Raw genomic sequence first — 16630 nt, forward strand, 5'->3', positions numbered from 1 at the left:
AGAGCAGTGCCCAACACAAAGTAAGTGCTAAATAAATGTTTGTTGAACTAGGCTGCTGTGCTAATTAAATGAATTACTATGTACATCTCTTGGAGCAGGGCCTGGGATGTAGTAAGGGTCTGGACCCACCTGTCGGCAGCCCCTCTCAGTCCACTGAAGGACCGGGTTGGGTGACGCCGAGAACTTGACCACTTCGTTTTCGTACACGTCCAGTAGGCGGACCCGGAGCCGGTAGACACAGCCGCAGTTCTCTCGGGCGCCCCACCTGCCGGGTGGCAGCGAGCCTTAATGACTCCACCACCCAGCCAGTTCTCTAGGTTGGGAGGAGGGAGGCCGAGAGGTTTGGCCTCCTTGCACCTCAGTGAGCGTCCTACACACTTGCACCACATTTGGAGAGGTCCTGGTCTGGGAACCACAGGGGGAGGAGCCTGGGTGCTCCTGGGGTGGATGGGAGGGAGGGGGGTGGTAAATGGTGCTCTGGGATGGAAGCACAATCACGGAGAGGAGCCAGAGCCCCAGGGAAGAAACTGGGGTTTCTACGTGGTAAGCCCGCAGGCTCTGAAACCAGCCAGTGCCCCCATCCAAACTGTGCCCTCTCCCAACCTCAGTTCTCAAGGCATCATGCCCCCAACCCTTCAGAGGCCCTGGGCATCTACAAGCCCTTAGGGTCAGCACTGAATTGGGTGTTGTAGAAAGTTCCTCTTTTCAGAGAGGTATCAAGCCAATCAGTGGCCCCACGTGGACAACTCCAGTGCTTACTGGGAAGAGATTGGGGAGGAGTGCAGACTGGGGACTCTGGGCTCAACAAGGCTCCGCCCCTCCCTGGCTCTGCAACTATTAGTATATCACTTCCTCTCTCTCGGCCTCACTGCAAAAGGGTGCACAGTAACTGCGGTGACCCCATGGAGTTGACCCCTGCCACCACTGCTGGTGCTCCGGGGGCAGGTTACCACTCTTCACTCACCAGTCGGTCACACAGATCTCAATCTGGGCGCTGTCGAGCAGCTCCTGCCATACTCCCTCCATCACCAGGTCCACAAGCTGCCTCTTGAAGCACCATCTGGGAAGGGGAGATGGCAGGGGGTGGAGCAGACCGTCCTGGCATTTAAATCACAGCCAGAAATCACCTCCTCCAAGAAGCCTTCCCTGATAAACCTTTCTAAAGTAGCTCTCAGGGTAAATCTCTACCAGACGTGAAGATGTATGACAGGCTCTACGTCTCTCCTTGGCTTCTCAGATCCCCTTCACAATTCTCCGCCCTGCCTTGGGCTCCAGGAGGCTGACCTGAATGCAAACCTGCCCCTATCCTTTTTTTTTTTTCTTTCTTCTTTTTGGCAGCTGGCTGGTACAGGGATCTGAACCATTGACCTTGGATTTATAACACCTTGCTCTAACCAACTGAGCTAACCAGCTGGCCCTCTTCCCCTAACATTTGTGGGGACCAGGACAAAAGTACAAATGGAGACCACATACTAGACAGCTGGGCAGGGAGTTCTGGGGCCTCCTACAGTGTGGGGGCCCAAGGTCTAAGGTTGTAATGGCTTGTGTGTACTGTCTACCTTACCCTCTGCTTCCTATTGGTTTGGCCAGTGGGAAGCTCCAGCAAGAAATGGAAGTGAGGGAAGAGAGTAAAATCAGGGTATTTATCCTTCTGGGTCCCTCCCAAGGGATTGCCATGTCGCTCAAAGAAAGGGCATAGTTCCTCAGCACCCTCTTCTCACAGCCTTCTCTGTCTTCATGTTTCAGTAACTGCTTTCCTTCACCCCTGGTAGGCCTAGGGGTGGTAATGCCCCTTTCCCCACTGTTACTAGCCCCAGGGTCCTGCAGTAGCCCTTGTAGTTTGCCTACACCTTTGTAAATGGTCCCTGGCTCTTAATTTGAGTGTGCTGTAATAATAGAAATAGTGTAGTATCAGTACAAGTTGACCAATGGAGCAAAACAGAGTGCTCAAGGACAGACCTAGGTGAGACAGGAGGTGCTCAGTTTCCCTCGGCTGGGGTTTCAGGACACGCCTCTGGGTTTTTGGACACTCCCAGAGGTCTCAGGCCCTCTCCGCCTGGGTCTCCTCTGGAGGAGAGTTACTGTTGCCAATTAAACGTATTTTCAGTACCACCAAGGGGAAATGAGACAAGGGGCTTGGCTTATGGAAACCCAGTAGCTGGGCATGCTCAATACAGAGCACAGAATATTCTTGCATATGCCTGGTTCATGTGATAGGGTCTTACCAATGAACATGCTCCAGGAAGAGACCACTGAGCATGTGCAAGACTAAATGTTACATAACTGAGAGCCACCCCCTTAATTGAATATTCATTGGACAAAGAAATTATAAAAGACGAATTCCAGGCAAAGGCAGGGTTGTTGCTCGCTTCGGGAGGTGAGCTGCACTTTGCTGGCTGAGGTGTGTATACTTTGCTTTGTATGGAACTTACTTTCAGCAGCAGCTGCTCACTTCTTGAGCCAGCCTGTGTTCTGTACTGAACTTTAAATATATAATTCTTGCTTTTGTGTTAGACTTGATGTCTGTGCTGAACTTTTTTGTTAAACTTGGTGTGGGCCCTGCTCAGTCTCTGGAGCATGCTGCACTCTCTCTGTGGAACCTGTATTTCTTATCTATTAGATTAAACTTGTTCTCACTTTCTACTGTAATTCTGCCCTTGAATTCTTTCCTGTGGTGGAGTCAAGAAGCAGGTAAGAGGACTGAGTGGTTGAGGCTGACTATCGCCCCCACAGCCCCCTTATCTCCGACATCATAGGTATGTATGAGAACTTCATAAAAGATAGAGGCGGTGCCGGGCCGGCCTGGTGGCTCACTCGGGAGAGTGCGGTGCTCTTTAGTAGATGGAGTTGGGAAAACTGGCTCAATATGTGGAGGTGGGAGGGGGAACTATATCTTTACCTAACACCACATTCAAAGGGAGATTAAAGGCCTAAATGTTAAAGATAAAATTATGAGGTTAGGAGAAGACAGTATATAAGAGAATATTGTTAGGATCTAGAGTGGGAAGGATTTTTTTTTTAAACACAATTTAAGGAACACAATTCTGAAGAAAAAAAAAAAAGAGATAAACTTGATCACATGAAAATAAAAGATTTCTGCCCAACAAAGAACAGTATGGGCACAGTTAATACAGATGGCAGAGGGGGAGAAAATTTCTGCAATTTCCAGGATGGAAAAGGGACATCTAGAATATATAAGGAATTCTTGCATGTCAATCAGAAAAAGACATCAGGTTAGAGCACAGGCTTATAACATCAAGGTCACAGTTCGGAACCCTGTACTGGCCAGCCTCCAAGGGGGGAAAAAAAAAGACATCAATGCTAATAGAAAATGTGATCCAGGCAATTTATAAAAGAGGGAATTCAGAAAGCTGACAAGCACATGAAAAGATGCTTAAGTATCAGTAAACAAAAATTCAAAGTAAGACAGCAGTAAGATATCACTTCACCCCTAACATACTGGCAACTACTAGAAAGCTGGATAATGCTGCATTAGAATAGTTGCCAATGGCAGGAGGGGACAAGGAGAATGAGTATGGGGTATGAGGATAAAAGGGAACCAAGCAACCAATCAAACTGTTTTGGTGTCTTCATAGCATTTATCACAACCAGAAGCTCTGGAGCCAGATTAACTGGGTTCAAATCGCAGCTCCACCATTTACTAGATGTTGGTTACTCTCTGTGCCTCAGTTTTCTGTTATAAAGTGGGGACAATAATACCACCTATGTTGCAGGGTTGTTGCCAGCATGAAAAGAGTTATATGTAAAACGTCAAGCATAGTGTATGCAAACGCTACATGTTCTCACTTTCTACTGTAATTCTGCCCTTGTAATTAACCCCTTGTTGGGTTGTTGTTGCTGTACTGATAGTGCTGTCCCCCCTCGCTCTACTCTACATCTAAAATGCCAATGAAAAAAGAAACTGGTTGCTAATCTAATTTTTCTTTGTATATCTGGCATATAAAACTGCCTGATACCTGGGTACTTGGCAGGCCCGCTACAAATATTTGATTGAATAAATGACTGAATGGAGATTGATGAAGGTGAAGATGAGGACAGTGGGGTAGGGTCTCTCTCCTTCCGGGCCTTTGCCCCAGGGATCAGGGGCCACTCACTCGAAAGAAGTTATAAAGCAGGTCTGGGAAGGAGCCCCGGGCACCAGTGTTAGGTTCTTTTCCACGGCCCAACCATTCCCGCCGTGCTCCACCTCCCAGCCTCTGAAGCCCTCTGTGGGAATACAATAGAGTCGAACAAAAGATTGGCCGATTGGCCCGACAGCTCGCCGAGCTGGGACCCCGCCACCACTCGCTCCCTCCCCCGCTCCAATCCACCCCCTGGTCCCACCCCATAAGCCACTCAGCCCCGCCTGCCCACGCAGCTCCTCCTCGGCCCCACTTGCTACTCTTCCTGCGGTCCCGCCCCTCTATTTCGCCTTCTGCCTCAAGTCTCAGTATTCGACTTCTCCCCTGACCCCGCCTTTCCCTGCCCACTCGCTGTTTCCCGAGCCCCGCCTTCCATGAGTCCTTACCCTTTTCCAAGCTCCACTCCTGCCCAGTGCCCAATCGGCTTCACCCCAGCCCGCCCCGGCTCCTCCCACTGCCCTGCCCACTGGTGACCTCTCTCCTGGGATCTGCCCGCGGCCCCTGCCTTGGCCCCGCCCCTCCTGGCCACGCCCACCGCCCAGCCTCGTCGGGGCCCGCCTCCCACACGTCCCTTCGTCCTCCTTGGCCCCGCCCCCAGCACCCACGCTCTCCGCAGGAGTTGAAGATGAGGTTGCGGCCGAAGGGCGCGCGCAGACAGTAGCGCGCCAGGGCGCAGAGCGGGAGCTCCTCCTCGTCCTCGCCGTTGGGCAGGCAGCGCTGGGCCACGGCGTACAGTGCGCGGCCCTCGGCGCTGCGGTCGCGGGCCAGCTGCAGCAGCCACACGGTGGGCCCGTCCACCACGTCGCGCCAGGCGTAATAACTTCGTATAGCATACATTATACGAAGTTATTGACCTCTCTCCTGGGATCTGCCCGCGGCCCCTGCCTTGGCCCCGCCCCTCCTGGCCACGCCCACCGCCCAGCCTCGTCGGGGCCCGCCTCCCACACGTCCCTTCGTCCTCCTTGGCCCCGCCCCCAGCACCCACGCTCTCCGCAGGAGTTGAAGATGAGGTTGCGGCCGAAGGGCGCGCGCAGACAGTAGCGCGCCAGGGCGCAGAGCGGGAGCTCCTCCTCGTCCTCGCCGTTGGGCAGGCAGCGCTGGGCCACGGCGTACAGTGCGCGGCCCTCGGCGCTGCGGTCGCGGGCCAGCTGCAGCAGCCACACGGTGGGCCCGTCCACCACGTCGCGCCAGGCACGGCACACTGGGCGGCAGCGCGTCACTAACGCGCGAGGCGGCACGTGGCTCAGCACCTGCACGAGCAGCTCAGGGGGCAGCGCATCCACAGCCAAGGGCGGGTCCTCGGGCAGCCGCTGCCGCCGCCGCGAGGGCCGGGCGCCCATCTCCGGCAGCCGGCGTCCTGCAGGTGGAGAGGAGTCAGCGGGTCAGCGCTGCCAGGCGACCCTTCATCTTTCCTGCCAGGCCGCAAAGCCCCTGTGGCTTGAGTGTGACTCCGTTAGGTCCATGGCGAACGGGGGCGGGGGAGGGGGTGGCTGCCATGGCTGCGAAAACCGGGGACCCAGTTCCCTCTCTGATCCTCAGCCTTTCTTACTTGGGCGAAAGATCCCTGGTCTGACTATGACCCCATCGGGACCACTAACCATGGCTTCCATCTGGCGTGTCTTGTGATTTGTGTCAGGCTACGCACTTTAGAGTATATATATATACATACACGACCAAAGCACATTGAAGACCCACAAGAAAAACCCACCGAAGAGGAAACCATCTCCACTCTATCCTCCAACCTGTTCCAGCTCCTCAGGCCCTTGGAATTATGACCTATCTTCAGCAAAGTCTCATTTCCTCAACTTCTCTGAACATTCTTGTCACCTTGCTCTAACCAGAACCGGATTCTCCTGTGCCCTTTCCAAGTGGGTACGTGTTGCCCCTCAGAGCTGCCTCCAGACCGTTCTCCCTCCACCCTCCCTAACCCCCCCAGCTATGAATCTCACGTCATCAGAGTAGACAATTCACTAGCCCACCTTGTGCGTCATCCGCTGACCCAGATCGCTACTCCTCACTTCTCCATAATTTTACTCTGGGCTCCCTGCCTCCCACGCTTTTTTTGGTGATTTCCATAACCAGGTAGATGATTCTTCAGCTACCACATTCTCTCTGTTCCTTGACCTCTTCTCCTCCAGGGATCTTGTACTCTCCCCAATTCCTCCATCTTATTTATGGTCGCTCCTTGACTTTGTCCCAATAACAGCAGTCTCTTCAGAACCTCAATTTCACACATCCCCTCTCCTCCTTTCCATCTCACTCCCTCCAGTGCTCCAGACTCCCACGATCCTACCTTCTCCCATCCTTTGTCCCTACCTCTTTTTCACTGCCCCTCACCTCCTCCCTAACCTCCTGTGTCCTCATTTCTTCCTTATCCAGCTTCAATTCCATGGTTAATCATTTTTTTTTCCTTTTTGTCTTTTTTCGAGTCCGGCAACGGATCGCAACCCTCAGTGTTGCCCCCGTACCGGACCGGGACCCGCAACGGGATCGCAACCCTCGGTGTTGCGCCCGCACCTCGCTCAGCCAGTGAGCGGGAACCGGTCTGTATGTGGGATCCGAACCCTCGGTGGGAGCTCCGCTGCACTCCTAAGCGGCGCACTGTAGCAGTGCGCCACCAGGCCGGCCCCCATGGTTAATCATTAACAACATTCTTTGCATCGGCCTTACCCTCTTTGGCTTCCTCCTACAAGTGAAGCTGGTTAAGTCCAAACCTCCCCCTCCCCTGTGCCTGTACCCACAGTTTGAGGTGGCTGAAGAACATAACCCCACTGGCTGGTCTCACTTCAAGTTTGTGAACTTGACCCTCAAGCGGGCCCCTAATGCTGGCTTGCAATCAGAATTCACTTCTCTTATCCACCAGCTCTTCCTGTCTTCCAGACAACTATTTCACACCCTCTCCCCTAACCCCTCACACCTCCTTACACCTCTTCACTCTCCCCTGCTGCTTATTTTGCAGAGAAAATACAAGTGATGAGAAGCGAACTTCCACAGGCCCTCATCTACCACCTGTGCCCACACCTGCTTTCCACAGTGACTGCCCCGTCACCTGCTCCCAGCCTTCCCGCCCACTCCAGGCCATGGCCCCACAATTCTCCCGTCGCTCTGCTGCACCTTCAGTTTCCCCCACTGCACTGGCTCATTCCTGTCAGCCCACAGTGTCACCTCTTCCATCTTAAAACCAATCCTCTCTTGGTCCCACTTCCCCTTCCAGCTAAAGCCCCCTTTCTTTGCTCCCCTTTATAGTAAAACTTCTCAAAAAAGTTGTCTATCCTTGCTGTCTCCATATTTTCTGCTCCCATTCTCTTAAATCTTTTATTTTTTATTTTATTTTATTTTATTATTTTTTTAAAGATGACCGGTAAGGGGATCTTAACCCTTGACTTGGTGTTGTCAGCACCACGCTCAGCCAGTGAGGATCTGAACCTGTGGCCTTGGTGTTACCAGCACCACACTCTCCCGAGTGAGCCACAGGCCGGCCCCTCTCTTAAACCTTTTCTAATCAGCCTTTGCCCCCTTCATCATCCTGAAATGTCAAGGTCCCCAGTGACCTCCATGGTGCTGAGCAAGTAGTTACTGTCCAGTCCTCACCTTGATTGGACTGTCAGCAGCATCTGATGGTCACTCCCTTTCCTCTTGGCTTCTGGGTCACCACACCCCTCTGAACTCTTCCCTTCTCCCTGGTGGCTCCCTGTCAGTCCCCAGGGCTGATTCTTTCCATTCTCTCTGATCTCACAATGTCTTTCAACCCCCGCTATTCCCTATCAGCACTCCTTCTCTAGGGGATCTCATCCAGTCTCATCACCTCTTACCTGGACCTTGCTCCTGCTACTTTATTGTCTGTTCTTCACAAGCCGCCAGGCCAGGTGTGAACACCTGAGTTAGATCCCCACCCTGCCGTACTCAGAAGCCTCCTGTGGCTCCATCTCACTAAGGTAAGGGCAGAGTCCTCCCTGTGGCCCACAAGGCCCCACACGACCTGTCCCCATCATCTCTCTACTCTCGCCTCCCTCTCTCTGGCCCAGCCACGCTGGCTCCGCACCTCAGGCCCTTTGCACTGGCTATTCCCTCCACCTCGACCCAGGAGATTTCTCTGTTCACTTCCATACTTCGTTCAAGTCTTTGTTCAAATGTTAACCTTTCCATGAGGGCTTCCCCAGCCACCTTACTTACAGTTTCAGGGCCTCTCCACCACCACCTACTCCCTCTTCTTTCTTCTTGGAAGTTTAAGGTATGCCAGCTTTTTCTTTCTTTATACTTCTCTAACGCTTTTATCACCATCTGACACCCCTCAAATAATTATATATAATTTACTTAATCTTTTTTATTGTCTGTCTCTCCAACTACACTGTAATCATAACAAGGGCAGAAACTTTCTTTCGCATACTGCATACTGTGATGCCTGACACATAATATCTGTAGTCAATAGAGATATTAAATGAATAAATGAATGAAACATCGCATGAAAAACCCACTTCATAGATGAGAGACTGCTGTTACGCAGATATGTAATGAGGTGAGACACCCTATTTAGCAGGAACTCAGTGACGAGCTCGAGACCTAGTGAGAAACTCATTTCACTTCACTCACAGGCAGAACAGCCTAGTGAGGAAAGCGTAGTACTTGATCCACCCGCCCGCCTGGCTTCAAGTCCTGGCTCTGCTTCTTGCTGGTTATATGACCAAGGGCAAGCCACTTAATCTCTCTGTGCCTCAGTTTCCTCTTCTGAAAATGGGGATGTTAACAGTGTCTATTTGATACGGTTGTTGTGAGGATGAAATGAGTTAATATTTACAAAGCACTTGAGAAAAGCGCCTGGAGACTCATAAATAAGAATGACATTAATTTAACATGACAAGGGTTTGAATTCTCATACAGGCCAGCAGCCAAAAAAAAAAGAACATGAAACACTAAATTATGTTAGTTGCTATTATTATTACTATTACATATCATAAAAAAAATGATGAGCAACTATTTTAGCTATATTTTCATCTGGTGACATTTATAGGCCCTTATTAAGCCATTGTGCTGAGCATTTAAGCTGGATCATGTCCTTGAATTCCATCATCTTGTTTAATGGGCAAAACAACCTTTTGAGATTGCCCTTGGTTAAGAGGCTTACGTGATCTAATGCTTGTCATATGCATGCACCCATAAGTGCTCAATTCATGTCAGCTGTTATTATTTTTAAACAAATTAAGGTTTTATTAGAAAAAGAACTAAGCCTGTATCAGGCAAGTGGTCCATGGATATAGTAAGAATCCTAACACCATCTTTACTGCCTGTACAGAAAAGACTGAAGTTGCGGAGACAAGCTTTAGAGAGACCAGGTTGTGCTTTTCTCCAGGTGGTTATTAAGTTGCATTAATAATTAGCTGTGAGGGCCAAACCCTTGGCGCACTTGGGAGAGTGCGGCACTTGGGAGAGTGCGGCGCTGGGAGCGCAGCAGTGCTCCCGCCGCGGGTTCGGATCCTATATAGGGATGACCGGTGCGCTCACAGCGCTCACTGGCTGAGCGCGGTGCGGCCGGTCTCAAAAAGGACAAATAAATAAATAAATAAATAAAATAATAATAATAATTAGCTGTGATGTATAAGCAAATACACCAGTTTGCCTGGAATTGATGTGAGACTCACTGGAGTTTAGTTCTTTGGGTCTGCTTTTCTTATGAATGTGTCAGTCACCAGCAAATGAGGGATCTCTGGGGCTGGGGTCGGCCCCCTCACCCATGAGGGCAGCCAGACTTCACCAAGGAGCAAAGACCTTCAGGAAATACGAGCCCTCAGCTACGCTATACAAACTGTATAAAATGCTTGTTTGAGATGCTCTGTTGAGGGCCATGAAGTGCCTTGTCCCCACCATGTCCGCACAGCTGAATGCCAACTACTGGCTGGGCCAGTACGGGACAAGTACAGCCCAGTACTGCCTGCTGCCAGGGTGTTCGGGGGTGGGGGGTTGTGTTTATTTGGGGGAGGTTATTATTGGTTGTCACTGTAACTGGGGGATGCTACTGGCAGTCAGCTCTCAGGGACCCATGATGCCATGGTAGAGAGTATTTTCCAAAAACGGCTACAATAACATTTCCTATCTGACTTAATTCTTCCAGGACTTTATTACTCCTTATTAAGCTACGGTGTCCACATCCCTCCCTTTGGCAACAGGCAGGCTCAGGACCACCTCAACTTTCAGAGCACTACAGGTGACATTGCTAAGGGATTTCCAAGGCTGGGTCACAAAAGAGGATAAAGCCCCTTCCTGACTCTCTCAGGACCTGTGCCTTTGGAGTCCCGAGTCTGGTGATGTGCTGCTAAATGCTCAGCAACTGGCTGTCTAGGGGGAAAAAAGAGCTTGGGTTTATAACATTTGTTGCTTTCTGTGATGAAAACACACCCACCATGCTGACTGCAAGCTACTACAGGAAACCCCTGAACTGGGGATGTGGAATGAGTTGGAAAGAGATGTGCACAATTGCCCTGGGCCAGTGCGAGCCGGCCCCAGCACACCACTGCCTGAACCACCACAGGTCTGGCTGCCCTGAAGTCGTCACGAGAGACCACGTGAAGACAGCTGGTTGCGGAGCCCCAGCTCCCTGAGTGTCCCCAGCCTAGGTGCTAGCCATAGGAGCGAATAACCTTCTCACGGCAACGGCGTGAGAGCCCCAGTGATGGCCACTTAGCTGAGCCCAGTCACCAGAGCCATAAAATAATGAAATAACGGGTCTTGTTTTAAATCACTGTTTTGGGTGGCCTGTTATGCAGCACTAACTAAATGGAACAAAGCTCCGTGACCTGCCTTGTGTGGGACGGGCACCACCAACAGAGCTCCCAGTAAGAAACTATGTGTGTCCCAAGAACAGATGCAGACAGATCTGGGTTCAAATCCTGACTCTATCCATTTCCCACTTGTGTGACTTGGGGCAGAAAGTATTTATCTCCTTTGAGTCTAGTAAATTCAAGCCAGGAATTACGTTAAAGTACTGACTACTGGTATTTTTGTTGTTGTAACATCTTTATTTCATCTATGAATCTTGAATCTGAATCTTTTGTATATTGAGACTGTGATCAATGACTCAACATTTTGTGATGAGTACATGTGCTGAACAATAACAAAGATTCTCTGCCAAGAGAATTTCAGGTGGCATTAAATTTCAAACTGAGCAAAGGTATACTTATTTAGAAAGCATTTTTTTTCTTTTCTTCTCTTTCTTGATCTGGGGGCTGGCTACATGTGTCTGCATGTGTGTTTAATTATTTATTTTCCTTTTTCTTGCGGGGGGACCTAGTGGCTATCATCTCAGACATGTGTGTTCATTTGTAAAAGTTCATCAGGCTGTGCAGTTTGTGCACTTTCTATAAAAAGTTTGCTAAAAACAATAACAATAGAAACAGAGATGGTAGTCTACCTAAAGGAACATAAAGATGTCCATAAGCTTTCCTCAAAGTTATCAAACAAGAGATGGGGCTATGTTAAAAAGAAGGAATCTGTGGAAACCACAGCAGTCCCCAGTATCTGCAGGGGATTGTTTGCACGACCCCGTGGGTACCAAAACCCACAGATGCTCAGTTCCCTGATATAAAATGGCATAGTATTCACATATAACTTACACGGGTCCTCCCATATACTTTAAATCACGTCTAGATTACTTATAATACCTAGTACAATGTAAATACATAAGTAATATGCTATACCGAATTGTTTTTTAAATTAGTATTTTTTATTTTTATTTTCCCGAAGTTTTTTGATCCCTGGTTTGTTGGATCCACAAATGCAGAACCTGCAGATAGGAGGGCTAATTCTATTTAGAGTTAGTTTATAAGTGTCTTCTTAGCAGTTCCTCAAAGTGTGTAGTTTATTGAGGCCAGACCTTTTTATAGTGACTGGAAAATTTTGCACAAAAATGCCTCTGTGACTCAATGATACCACTTTGTTTTTGGTTTGTTCACAATATATTTTTGCTGAAGTATACTTATAATAACCATTATTTTACTTTATTTTTATGGCTCTGGGGGTTGACTGGGTTCAGCTTAATGGTCCACACTCAGGGGCTCTTATACCATCATGTTAGACAGTGGCTGGGGCTGGGTCACCTGAGGGCTATTCACTCCTGTGTCCTAGCACCTGGGGTGGGGAGACTTGCACAGCCGGGGGCTGGAACAGCTGGTGCTCCTCAGGCATTTCACTGTCTTCACGTGGTCTCTCCAGCTGGAGTATACACTTTTGAAAAAGATCAAAGAATATAATTTCATTTTCAAGGTTCATTGCATTGAACAGGTTCTGCCAACAAAGAACTGTTCTGCTCAAAATGCCAAGTGCCCCCAATAAACTGTCTTCATTTTATACAGTATTGTTTTTACTTTATCAGTTTTATTTCTTAATTTTCATTAATTTTATCTGTATTAATTTTAGCAATTTTATTTCAATTTATTTTAAAATTATTTTTGTCAGCTAACAACATTAAAATAACTTATGTGTAACTTTTATGTTTTTAATGTTTTTACTTGATGCGATATTATACATTTTTGCACTTAAAATGCCATTCCATTTTTTATTTGTTTTATGAATTTGGAAGACTGAACAAACTTAATATGAATAGTAATTTTGTTTTATATCTTATTATCAGACCAAAAAATACATAGGCATTGTCATTCTTAGGAGTGTTTGTTCACTGTATAATTATTTCAACTTTTCTTTATGCTTGATATTTTTCATAATAAAATCATGGAGGAAGAAAGATCCAATTGGCAATGATTCAGTATGCATAAAGCCTATTAGGATGGATCTTTTTGCCCAGGGAAGGGAGTATCTGAGGGTTTTCAGGATCCCAGCCTGCACCCTGCATCGGGTTAAGTGGCTGGTGATCAGAAGCTCCCACTATGGAGTCAGACGGGTCTTCCAATCCTGACTCTGCCTCTTCCTGGGCAGGTCGTTTCTTAGATATGTTGCTGACCTCTGATCCTCAGTTTTCTTGTCTGTAACATGGAGATAAATATTGTTTCTACTTCAAATGGTTGATGTAAGCATTGAAGGACAAGTGTCCCTAAGTCATGCCTAGGACTCAAGGAATAAGACCAAATGGTGGAAAACAACAATAACAACAACAAAAACACCCCCAACCAACTAACAGGTTATGGCTCTTAGGATGAAGATTCGATCATCTGAAAGAATTAAGTGAGATGCCCTCTGTGGATTCACCTTGGGGAGGGAGAGAGGGTACATGAGTACATTATTGCCCCATCTACTCTGCCAGTGACCTACGCACCCATGGCAAATTTGAACCCCTCAGGGAGAACAAGTTTGCAAGCCACCAAGCCAATGTCAGAAACTACCTCCCCTCTCTCTGCTTCCACCATCTTGCAATGTGAGACCCCCGGGTCACTGTTGCCACCACCAGATGGACTTTCGACTTCTCAGCCTCAGAAACTGTAAGCAATAAATGTCATTTTCTTTATAAGTCACACAGTTCCATGTATTCTGTTATAAGCAACATAAACAGACTAATATAGAAAATTGGTACCAGAGAAGTGGGGTGTTGCTTGTAACAGATACTTGAAAATATATATAGAAGCGGCTTTGGAACTGGGTGTTCGGCAAATGTTGGAGGAGTTTGGAAGACCCAGAACACAAAGAGACGACGGAAAGTTTGGAATGTCTTAGAGACTGGCTATGTGGTGGCGAGCAGAATGCTGATAGAAATATGGACTGCAAAGACCATTCAAAGGAGGCCTCAGGTAGAAATAAGAAGGAGTTTTTCGGAAACTTGGGCAAAGCTCACCCTTGCTGTGAAATAGAAAGGAACTCGGCTGTGTTGTGTCCATGCCCTAGGACTTTGTGGAAGGTGGGACTTAAGAGTTGTGAACCAGAATGTTTGGTGGAAAAAGTTTCTAAGCAGCAAAACATTAAGGAAGCTGCATGGCTACTTGTAACAGCCTATGCTGAGTTACGGTGGCAAAGGCACAACATAAAGCCAGAATTTAAAAGGGAAGCAGAGTGTAAAGATTTGGAAGATTTGTAGCCTGGCCATGTGGTAGAGAAGCAGAGAGCATATAGTGGTGCAGCCCAGCAACCATTAGCTAAGAAGATTAGTACAAAGGAAAGGGATTATTAAGAGAAGGAGAAAAAAGGCCCTGAGGGCATTGCAGAAGCCTCTGGGGCCAATCCTTCCATTTCAGGCCCAAAGACCTAGGGAGACAGAATGGTCTTGGGGAACAGGCTTGAGGAGCCCTCCACTGGCTCGCTGCCCAGGGCCACCTTGGGAAGCTGCTTCCAGTACCAGCACCCCAGCTGCTTTGGCTGCTCCGGCTGTGGGTAAGTTGGCCCCAGTTGTGGCTGGTCATGGAGCTTTGGAAGATACAAGCTGGAAGACTTGGCAGCATCCACATGGTGTTAGGCCTGTAGGCTCACAGAATGCCAGAGCTGGAAAGGCTTGGGAGCTTCCACCTCGATTTCAAAGGATGTATGGAAAAGTCTGCAGGCCCAGGAAGAGATCGGTCACAGAGGCAGAGTCACCGCAGACAGCCTTCACTAGTACAATGCCGAGCAGAAATGTGGGGTCAGAGTTGCAGCAGAGAAACCCCAACAGCGCCATGCCTAGTGGAGCCGTGACAGTGGGACTGCCATGGAGACCCCAGACCTGTGAAGCTACCAGAGTGGAACACCAGCCTGGGAGAGGTGAAGTGTGACCTGAGACCAGGAAAGCCATAGGAGCAGAGCTGCCCAAGTCCTTGGGGACCCAACCCCCACACCAGCGTGCAGAGAAGGTAGAACATGGAGTCAAGGTACATGATTCACCAGCTTTGAGATTTAATGCCTGCCCTGCTGGGTTTCGGACTGGTTTGGGACCTGTTATACCTTTCTTTTGGCCTATTTCTCCCTTTTGGAATGGGAATATGTACCCTATGTTTGTCCCACCATTGTATCTTGGAAGTGGATAACTCGTACTGATTTCACAGATGAGACTTTGAACTTTGGACTCTTGAGTTGAAACAAGTTAAGACTTTGGGTATGAAATTAATGTATTTGTATGTGAAAAAACATGAGTTTTGGGAGGCCAGGGGTGGAATGTAGTGGATTGAATTATGTCCCCCCAGAACTCACTGGAGCTTGAACTGTGTTCCCCAAGTTTTATGTATTAGAAACTTAGACCCCAGTGTGATTGTTAAGAGGGTGGGAAATCCTAATATGGTAATAGTAAGGTGGAGCCTTGAAGAGGTGATTGGATTGTAGGACCATGCCATAATGAATGGATTAAAAATGGTGGTCATGGGTGTGGTTCTGAGGGCTTTAAAAGGAGAGTCTGTCTCTCTGCTCTCTCTGCTTCCACCATCTTGCAATTTGAGACCCCTGGGTCACTGTAGCCACCACCAGATGGACTTTGGACTTCTCAGCCTCAGAAACTGTAAGCAATAAATGTAATTTTCTTTATAAATTAAAAAAAAAAAAAAAAAAAAAACCTCCAACAGCCCCTCATGGAGAGATATACACCACAGTGCAAGCTGGAGTGTCTCCGTGGTGGGATCTGGGGTGCATTTCTGCTCTGTGCGTGTGTGTCTGTGTGTGTACACATGCACATGCCTGACTTTCCATTTATATTTGCACATAAGCTTCCTGGAATGGGTTCCATGAGAAAAGAAATCGCCTTTACTAATGTATAATTCACACCCACTAAAATGCACTCATTCCATATGTACAGCTGAAGTTTTACCAGCTGTATACAATCATGTAACCATCACCACAGTCAAGATATGGAACACTTCTATCACTCCAAAGGTTTACCTTTTGCCAGTCAACCCCCAGCCTCACCCCAAGGCAACCACTAATCTGCTGTCACTGTAAATTCGATTTCTAGAAATTCATGTAAATGAAGTCACATAGTGTGCCAGTTATCAATGTATGTCCTCATTGCTATTCCAAGCCGTGAAATTGGAGTTTAGCCCTTTAACTCTTTTTCCTTTGACCGGCCGACATGATGCTCAGTTTTCTCAGTAGAGGGCGCTGGAGAGACGTTGCAGGAGAAAAAAGGTTTGGCTTCCAGCTCCAGACTTGGCTCCTGCAGGGTCGGCAGCTACTCCTGCAGCGTCCATGCTCCTGCAGGCATGTTGTTTCTCTGGCATCAGGAAATTTCTCCAGCACCTAGCTCCTGCAGTGTATGGCAGTCTGCAGCATCCACCTCAGCTGAGACACTTCCCTGTGGACTGCTTTCCCCAGCATCCTAGAGAACAACTTCTGGCAAATTCAACCAGTGCAGCATCTCAGTGACTCCTTTGCCCTTTGGTGAGCCGTGGCCAAGTCTACTCCAGCAAGGTCAGGATCTCTATCTTACACCTAGGAGCAGTGGCTGCTCCTTGTATCTACTTTTCTGTATTCGTAAGCATTTTCTTTATTTCTTAGTCTCCTGATTGGACCCTGACTGATACTTACAGTGTGTGCTTCCTTGTGTCTAGCATCTTTCCTTCAGCATGTTTGTGCAATTCATCCACATTGTTGTGTGT

The 16630-nt window shown here is 48.4% G+C and overlaps 1 protein-coding gene across 2 annotated transcripts in view; it reads right to left on the reverse strand.

Annotated features, from left to right (window-relative positions):
• Window positions 1-16630, reverse strand: part of FBXO17 (F-box protein 17) — a 30274-nt gene that overhangs the window by 2118 nt on the left and 11526 nt on the right. The window contains exons 1-5 of one of the 2 annotated variants that reach the window (XM_008583373.1): window positions 6122-6455; window positions 5128-5499; window positions 4116-4227; window positions 965-1060; window positions 130-265 (exon numbers count right to left, since the gene is read on the reverse strand). In XM_008583373.1, coding sequence (XP_008581595.1) covers window positions 130-265; window positions 965-1060; window positions 4116-4227; window positions 5128-5482 — 699 coding nt within the window. In that variant the 5' untranslated portion in view covers window positions 5483-5499; window positions 6122-6455. Of the gene's footprint in view, window positions 1-129; window positions 266-964; window positions 1061-4115; window positions 4228-5127; window positions 5500-6121; window positions 6456-16630 lie in introns of those variants that run through there. The other variant, XM_008583374.1, reaches the window with a different exon arrangement.

This window comes from Galeopterus variegatus, unplaced genomic scaffold, assembly GCF_000696425.1.
Source record: "Galeopterus variegatus unplaced genomic scaffold, G_variegatus-3.0.2 Scaffold2898, whole genome shotgun sequence".
NCBI classification, from domain to species: Eukaryota; Metazoa; Chordata; class Mammalia; order Dermoptera; family Cynocephalidae; genus Galeopterus; species Galeopterus variegatus.